Below are 9041 nucleotides of genomic sequence, written 5' to 3'. Positions count from 1 at the left end.
AGTTTGAAGACTTAGGCGAGATGTTCGTCGTTGACCCCCTAGAGCTGAACAATGTTGAGAAAGTGATGGGTTATGCTTAGTCGGCTACTTTGCTAGGAAGTTCCCAGGGAATCTGCTTTGCTCAAGCTTTGCAACTCATGGGAAGTTCTTCACTCCAGCGGATGGTTGATTTTTAAGTTTGATAATGCAGAGTCGAGAGACCAAGTGCTCAGGGGCGGGCCTTATTTTGTTTTTGGGCGTCTCTGCTGCTTAAAGTCATGCCAAGCTATTTTGAATTTGATGATATGCTAGATTTTTGGATGCCTTTTTGGGTTAGCTTCCCAGGTTTCCCAATCGATTTCTAGAACCCAACTCTTCATGGGATGATTGCTTCCAGAATGGGTTCACCCATTACAAGTGATAGGAACATGGCATCTAAGAAGGTTGATGTTTCTAAAAATCTTGTTTGCAAAGTTAGATTCATGATGCCATTGAAGGATCATGAACGAGGAAACAAAGCATGCAGCGGAAGCGTTTTAAAATCAAAAACGTTCCTCGTATTGTTAAGAATCTAGGAGAACTTACTTTTGCGGCGGATTACCGGACGGAATGGAGCGATGGGAGCTTCTTCGCGTTGTGGAGACGACGGCTGTCCTGCTAGCCTTCGGCTTCGTCGCATCAGAAACTCAAACGCACCCTTTCGATCTTCCGGAGTATGACTCGAACTCGTGGCCTCTCTTCGGTGAAGAAGAATGAAAAATGACTTGGATAGAAAAAACAACTAAAGAGAGATATATATAGGGAGAACCCTAGGGTTAAAACCCTAGTGGGCCAAACCCTAATGGGCCAAGATCTTTTAATTAATTTTCTAATTGGGTTAGCCCAATTAATTAATTAAAAACCCTAATGAACTATTATTTTATTCTAGCCCAATGGACCATTCTGAATAAAATAATTCTCTCTTAATGTGATTCATCCAACAAGCCAAATGTATTAAAAAATACATGAGTTACATCGAGCTACCCCGGGGACCAAAAGACAAATTATTCACGGCTACTAAAATGACCAAAATATCCCTGCTACCTAGTAGCTATATTTTGTCATTCTAAGTGTTCCAACTATCACCATATGGTAACACTGACCCCACGAATAATTTTGCATATGCCATGTCCTTGACCTACTAGTGTAATGACGAAAATACCCCTCTGCGTAACACCCATCATTTAGAAAGGAATAATGTACTAACACCTTTCTAAATGACTTCTACCATCCTTAGATCACTAGTCCAATAATCCGTGACTACTCGAATGTACTTGCTCATCACTGGGAGCTACCCAGAAGCACACACTCTTAAGTCACGTTCCCAGGGCCCTGGATTATTCGATTATTCTTGGACAATCACAAGGGGGTGAATCACAGAAACTATCTTGTATTAGTCTGTCTTAGCTAATTAGAAACCATACTCCCAACTCAAAAGGATATTGATCTTTGACAGACCTCACCTACAATGAATCTAAGAATATAGCTCTAGGTTCACTAGACCACCAACTAATACTCAAGTATTAGAGTACTCGTCCACGTAGTAGCAGTGATAGACTAGCTCCATGATAATTAGTACTTTGTCATTAGCTTCTATCACAGGTCCACTCTACGCATTCCAAATGCGCTTGTACAATTAGAGTAAACGGACTGTTTACTGGCTAAGGCAAGCCATCCTCCATTAGGATCTATTGCACAATGATCTTATCATGATAGAATGCCCAGTTCTATCAAAAGATCAAGAGTTATATTTTCTTGCTTATTAAGTACCCATGATTCATGCCTAACTGTGAAGAACGACCCATCACATGAATCACTTACTTAATAGCATGGACACCTTTCCAACAATTAAATGCAAATAATATATGTGCCATAAACTGAATAAAAGAAACATCATTACCATAAATTAAACAAAACGTGTCTTTAGGGCATACATTTCCAACAGCCATGTGGCAAGATTCGACACCAACAGGTTGTTTATGACTATGAGCCCAAATGCTGCTCGTTCTGTAAGTCTTTCAGCCATACCCTTAGTGGATGCAAAGCCAATCATCAGGAGCCACTTACTCAGAGTGCCCCAATAGAGAATCCTGAGGCCCCCTATCCTGAAAGATGACAAGGTCTTGACAGATCCATGAATTATTAGCTCAAGCCAAGTGGATTCTTTCTCAAATGAGTAAGAGTATATTCATGTTGCGGATAGTGAGAATGTTTTGGAGCATGCTTCAGATAAAGGCCAAGGGGACACTCCGACGTTAGAGGATGAAGGACAATTTTAGTTGGTGTCGAGGAAGAAGAAAAAACCTGGCCAGCCAAAGCAAAAAAGCAAGGTGAAATCCTTTGCAAAAGAAATTGACAGACCCGAAAGCCACAAAGCTTAGAAGCATTCCTTCCAAAGCTAACAAGGTATCATGATGTCCAAGATTTATGAGGATGATGACAACCATTTGGCAGAGAATTCCAAATTCCTACAGGATTCAAGGAAAAAGGGATCAGCCCTTCATTCTCCATCATGATTATCTCTTGTTGGAACATTAGGGGCCTCAATATGCCCCTGAAACAAAATGGGGTTAAATGCCTCATAGATCAACACCAAATTAATGTTATGCCAATTTTAGAGAACAAGCTTAATCTGATTAAGTTGTAGCATGTTATGAACCGAAAATTCCCTGGATGAGAGAAAGTTAATAACTTCTAGACTCATTATGCTAGTTGCATTATGGTGTTATGGGACTCGTTAAAAATTAGCTTGGAGCCCCTGGGAATAACTCATCAAGTTATTCATTGTCTTATTCATTGTAAGGTTTCTGCCTTCACTTTTCACCCTAGTTTTGTTTATGCTTTTAACTCTGTGTTGGGCAAACGTCCTTTTTGGCAAAATCTGATGGATTTCAACAGCCTTTGCTCTAGTTTGTGGATTTTCATAGGGGATTTGAACTGTGTGCTTAGAGCTAAGGAGAAGATTAATGGCGCAAATATCACCCCGTATGAAACCAAAGACCTTTTTGATTGCTGTATCTTTCATACCTTTTTGATTGTTGTATCTTTTCTGGCCTCATGGATATGGCTTCAATTGGATTTTTTTTACATGGACGAATAACTTTGTTTGTTCCAAATTTGACAAAGTAATGATTAACCAATCCTGGTTGATGAGAAGCCTTATTGGCCAAGCCAATTTTTTACCAGTAAGGTGCTTTGTCGGACCATTCTCCAAGTGTTGTTTCATTTCTCCAACAAAGCAGCCCCCCAAGCAAGCATTTTCGATTTTTTAACATGTGGGCTAATCATGGTGATTTTCTTAATATCATAAGATCCGTCTTCCAGCAGCATGTTCTAGGAACCAAGCAATTTAGTTTGTGTAAGAAGTTGCGACAGCTTAAGGGTCCCTTGAGATGTTTGAATTCAAAGCATTTCAGCCATATCTCATCTAGAGTTGCTAGAGCTACAAATGAGATTGAGGAGGCCCATTTATCTCTCTAAAATATGTCGCATGACCAAAGCCTTCAATCTCGGATTTCTTTGATACATAAGCAAACATTGTTCTTAAAAGAAGCTGAAAGATCGTTCTATTATCAATAGGTGAAGTGCAGATACCCGAAGCTTAGCGACAGGTGCACCAAAATTTTTCACGCCATTGTTAAGCTTAACTTAGAGCGGAACTTTATTATTGCTATCTCCTGAGCAGATGGGTTAGTGACAACTTATACGAATCGGGTTGTTGGGGAGTTTATTCGATATTTTGAGGACTTGTTGGGCTTTTCCAAGTCTTGTGATCTCATTGACCTTAATGTCCTAAGATCTAGGCCCTGCATTTCAACGGATCAGACAGCTTTTCTCTCGAGTAATATTTCCTGCGAGGAAATTAAATCTACTCTATTTAGTATTGGCGATGAGAAGGCTTCGGGGCTTGATGGCTACTCTGCATGTTTCTTTAAGAAGGCCTGGCTTATTATGGATGAGCAGTTCACTGAGGCCATTCATGAATTTTTCTCTTCGGGCTTCCTCCTTAAACAACTTAATCACTCAGTCATTTTTTTTGTGCTGAAGTCCAAGCATGCCAACACGGTTGGTGAGTTCAGACGTATAGCTTACTGCAATGTTGCCTACAAATCCATATCCAAGGTTTTGGCTTCAAGACTTACTGCTGTTTTGCCATCCATCATTGACCATGCCCAATTTGCACTTGTCAAAGGCATGAGTTTAATGGCAAATGTGCACTTGGCCCAAGAGCTTCTTTGTAATTACAATCACAAGCGAATATCTCCGAGATGCCTTATTAAAGTTGATCTTTGCAAAACCTTTGATATTTGCAAAGCCTTTGATTCTTGATGGGCTTGGATTTCCCTCAATCTTTTCCAAATGGATTATCGAATATGTATGTTCAGCTTCCTATTCCATCATGATTAATGGTGGTATGTATAGGTTTTTCGAAGGTCGATAAGGCCTCATATAGGAAGACCTTTTTTCTCCATTTTTATTTGTTCATCTGCATTGAATATCTATCTAGATCTCTTAGAGTGGCCACTGTGGATCTTGATTTTAATTTTCATCCGAAATGTATTAGCCTTGGCATCTCTCACATTGCCTTTGCAAATGACTTGTTGCCTTTTACTAGGGGCAATGTTATTTTAGCCAAGATTCTCATGGATTGTCTTCTCAAATTTGGAGCTTGCTCTGGGCTGAGTGCTAATGGCCTCAAATTCAGCATCTATCCTGCGGGTATTAATGATAGAGATTTGCATGATATTCTTGTTGTCACGAATTTTTCCAGAGGCATAATTCATTTTCGATACTTGGGTATTCCCTTTGTTGCGGAAAAGCTCAAGGTCATTCACTATAGGCCCTTCACAGACACAAAATTTCAGACTGCATTAAGGCATGGATTGCATCATCTTTCTCTTATGCAGACAAATTTGAGCTTATTAGAGCAGTTCTCAAAGGCGTTGAATGCTTATGGCTTTCCGTCCTGCCCATGCCTGCTGCTGTCATTGAAAAAGTTTACAGGTTATGCAGGCTCTTTTTATGGAAACCCAAGTCGGCTCTTGTTCCTTGGCATGAGGTATGCCTTCCCAAAAATGAATGGGGGCTTGGCCTTAAGGACCTCCAGAGTTGGAATTCGGCTCTCTTAGTCAAGGTTTTCTAGAATATTCACCGTAAGAAGGACTTCTTATGGGTCTAATGGGTTCATCACCGTTACCTTGTTGCCTTTTTGATCTGGGAGCTGAGGGTTAAGAGAGATGACTCGCCCCTCATCAAAAAGATCCTTGCCATTTGAGATGCCCTTTACTCAGCACAAAGTTCTCCCTCGGTTGCTGTTAATCTGCTTTCCAAATGGGCTAAAGCTAAGAGTATCAATCTTTTAGATGCTTTAACTTCTTTAGGCCCAAGGGTAGAAAACAAATTTGGGCTTCTATTGTGTGGAACTCTAACATTATTTCAAAGCATTCTTTCATTTTATGGTTGTGTTAAGGAGAGGATTCTCACAAAAAACAAGCTCTTATTCAGGGATATAGATAGTAGTTGCCAGCTATGCAGTTTAGCAGATGAATCATTGCATCATATTTTTTTCCAATGTTCTACAAATTCGCTGATCTAGAGCCATATTAAAGCATGGATGGGGCTCGCTTGGTCAATGTCCACCATGACTAGTTCCCTCAAGTGGATGAAGAAAGAAGCTCAAGGATATTCTTGGCAAAGCAAGGCCAAGCGGATTGCGCTGGGATACACCATCTACTAGACTTGGTATGCCCACAACTAGCTTATTTTTGAAAGCTTGTCGGGCCGTTCTGATTGTATTATTCGCATGATTAAAATTTGTGTATACAAGGCTTTGTTTTCCTTATATCTATAGGTTTTAGTTCATTTTGAGGTTTATGCCATTGATCGTTAATTATTTTGACAATTGATTTGATTTCTGGATATATTTGATGTACATGGTACATTTTAATTAAAGAAAATGCAACCAAAGATAAACAAAGTGAGTTTAACCACTTAAAACAAAACAAAAGAGATGGATGGATCTCTCTCAATCTCAATTGATAAACTTAAAAAGAAATGTCCGAATTTCACCATGTTTTCGAAGGGAGACGTGTGGGGCGTGCAGTTCACCTTCCTGCAGGCACGTATCCTTCTATCATTCCACACACAAAGTAGTAGTTTCCCACCAGCATAGCCACGACGATAGCTTAGACCCCGTGAAAATTCACACAATACCAAACCCTCCACAGTCCCCCACTTCATCCCGTCGTCTGCGCAGTATTTATTATATTGTACACATATTGTGGGATTGACTGGCGACGGCACTATCTGTTGAGGAATCCTTTGTTATAATCGGCTGTTGTTGGTCTCTCACTTTCGCCCCCATCAATCGGTGTCGTCGACGTCGTCGTTGTTGGGTTTGTTGGTTCGTATTGTTGACTCCGCTTGAAGCAATCGTTTCAGCCAACTCTCTCTCTAAAAGTCGCTTTACCTTCCATGGCTGTCCTCGTCTGGGTCGCTTGGGGATCGGTCGTTGGAGCGGAATCACGGCTGAACTGTTAGATGGAGTGTTCTGATTCTGAAGTTTCGATGGTCAGAAGTTTGGGATTTATGGGTTTGGAGTGGACGAGGTTGAATTTCATGGGTCGGATTTTTCTGGGTTTCTTGATCTGTTCCGCGTACTTTTGGCCTGTGTTTGGATTAAGGCCTCTGAAGGACACGCCCCGTTCTTGGGGTGACGAGGTTAGATGGAATTCTTCTCTTTTTCGAGCTTATTTATGGCTTAAATTGAGTAACTAACTTAGGATCCCATGTTACAAATTCTGATACGGTACAAATGCCTTCAATGTGTTTGTTTGTGAAAGACAGCACTACTATGAGTTGTCTGATTAAGGTTGAATCTTTAAGGCATACGAGCTCTGTCCATCTCCGCTTGAATTTTCCATTTTCCCACCAAGCTAAGTGTGATGCAAAAGAACAAAAAAGTACTTGAATTGTTTGTTACAAGTTTGGAAGCAAAATAAAGCAGCAGTGAGGGGATCATCTGAAAACTTTGAGTGGTGGTAGAATCTGAAACCACTTGTAAGGTCGTGTCGTTATGCATTGGTATGTTCATGAAAAAGTTGGGGGAAGGGGGTGGGATAGGTGTCCTAAAGATATGATGGCGATGGTGCCATACAATACTATTGCTCTGGTTAATGAACAATGTAAGATGTACTAGAAACATTGGCATGATACTTTGAATTACGTTCATCGTGCTGTTTCTAATTCAAATTGTTTGGTTTCAAATTTTCATGTGGGCAAGTGATGTGGGACAGTAGAAATGTCGCAGACAGTTGAAGAGGAAGAGAAGAAATTGGGGGGAGAAGAAGAAGAAGTATAGAGGGAGAAGGGCGCCCAAGAGAGGGAGAAAGAGAGGAGGAAGGAGAGAGATGTGAATAGATGAAATATTTCATCTTGTATTCAAAATCAATATTCCAAAAGATCAGATTTCCTATTAAATTCTAAGCCAATTTATAGGCTCGATAAAACTCCTAAAACTACTGTACATCTTTTCAACCTACTCCCCATTATGGTAACCTAGTACCACTCAAACTTCTATTCACAATCAACAAAAATTCCTAATAAAATTAAAATACATTTAGATAAAATAAAACACTTCTAATTGCATAAAACTAACATCTTTATTTGTTTTTTGATTACAGAACCCAACTCCATCATTTTCCCTGATCTTGAACCATTTCACTATTCCTTTTTGTGTGTTTTAGTGTTGACAGGACCTTGGCCCAAAGCATATAAACTCCTTAAAAATAAGCAGAATTAGTAGGACACAGTTGAATGTGTATCCAATATTTTGGGGAGTGCCAAAACAGTGATGGTGGTTGGTGTATTTTCAACTTGATCATCGTGCTTTCTTTATTATGTCCGTGCTTCTCATAAAACAACGACCAATACAATGTAGAAAATAGAGAGAATATGGGACCTTTGGAGGTTCAGTCTGCCTCCACTTGATGATCCATTGGGTGAGTGTCAGGATGAGCCTCCAGATGTCTGCCATTTTAGGCTTACTCAATTTGATTAACACGGTAGCTCTTAGCTATTCTAGTAAAAAACAAGCTCAAAAATTGGGCTAAAACAATGTAAGATAAATTTGCAATGAAAATATGAAAATTAGGGTTTAAGAAAACTTCAAAAGTTGATTTAGATAAAACTGCTGCATGCAAAGTGTCTTAAAAGGCTATTTATACTAGGGTTACAGCAATAACTAAATTCTAGTCCTTGATCACTAAGGAATCCTTTTTATGCTAACCATCTGTCTATTTTAAAAGTCACATGCTAGTCACATGGCTACTTGTTAACACTAATATACTGAAAAAGTTTCCAAAGCCTAATAACTTAAATACTAAACATAACTAAATAAATAAAAATTAAAATAAAAAAGTAATAAATAAAGCATATGCTCCTGCATCACCATGACCATGAGAATCGATTACCTTATCTTCTTCCACAAAGTTTGTGCTTGATTGCAATGTTCAGAACCATTTCCAGTAATTATTGTGCACAAAAGCACAAAAGCAGTCTTTTAGGTCTGAGCTTCCCCTCTGGAAGTGTAACAAGTAACACATCAAAATCCAAATCCAAATTTGTCACATACTGTTTTGAACTTTTCCCCAAATGTTTGGTTTGACTGTGAAGGAAATCATATTACCGTTCCATTGTCACATCAATATTGACATCCTCTCCTGTATGTATCCAGTCTGTTACATCAAGAATCAAATAGCCATTTGTACTCCATATTTTATTGTTTTATTCTAATGGAATCCATGTCGGGCTGTAAAAACACTTATTGTATACTCTTTTTTCCCTTTCTGATCTATTTCAAACTACCAAATTAATACTGTTTGATTGAAGTAGTTTAGCAGATAGCAACCGTTTTTGGTCAATTGCTTATGGTTCTTTATTTTTCATCTTCTGTCTGTTTGAACCTGTAAGTTTTGATTCCATTCATTAAAAAATCATTTTTTTGGGACATAAATATACTTTGC

General features: G+C 39.2%; 2 protein-coding genes across 2 annotated transcripts in view; both read left to right on the top strand.

The window, feature by feature from the left end:
• The first annotated feature begins 2003 nt into the window (after positions 1-2003).
• LOC127791637 (uncharacterized) lies at positions 2004-4347 on the top strand. The gene is made up of 3 exons (XM_052321618.1): positions 2004-2027; positions 2822-3032; positions 3704-4347. Exons 1-3 carry the CDS (start codon positions 2004-2006, stop codon positions 4345-4347), a joined length of 879 nt encoding a protein of 292 aa, XP_052177578.1.
• Positions 4348-6263: 1916 nt separating this feature from the next.
• LOC127792073 (transmembrane E3 ubiquitin-protein ligase FLY1-like) overlaps positions 6264-9041 on the top strand; it is a 53632-nt gene continuing 50854 nt past the window's right edge. Inside the window, exon 1 of the mRNA XM_052322403.1 lies at positions 6264-6738. Coding sequence (XP_052178363.1) covers positions 6559-6738 — 180 coding nt within the window. The 5' untranslated portion in view covers positions 6264-6558. The remainder of the gene's footprint in view (positions 6739-9041) is intronic.

This window comes from Diospyros lotus, chromosome 15 (genome assembly GCF_014633365.1).
Source record: "Diospyros lotus cultivar Yz01 chromosome 15, ASM1463336v1, whole genome shotgun sequence".
In the NCBI taxonomy this organism is placed as follows: Eukaryota; Viridiplantae; Streptophyta; class Magnoliopsida; order Ericales; family Ebenaceae; genus Diospyros; species Diospyros lotus.
This window is presented reverse-complemented; position numbering and strand designations above follow the sequence as displayed.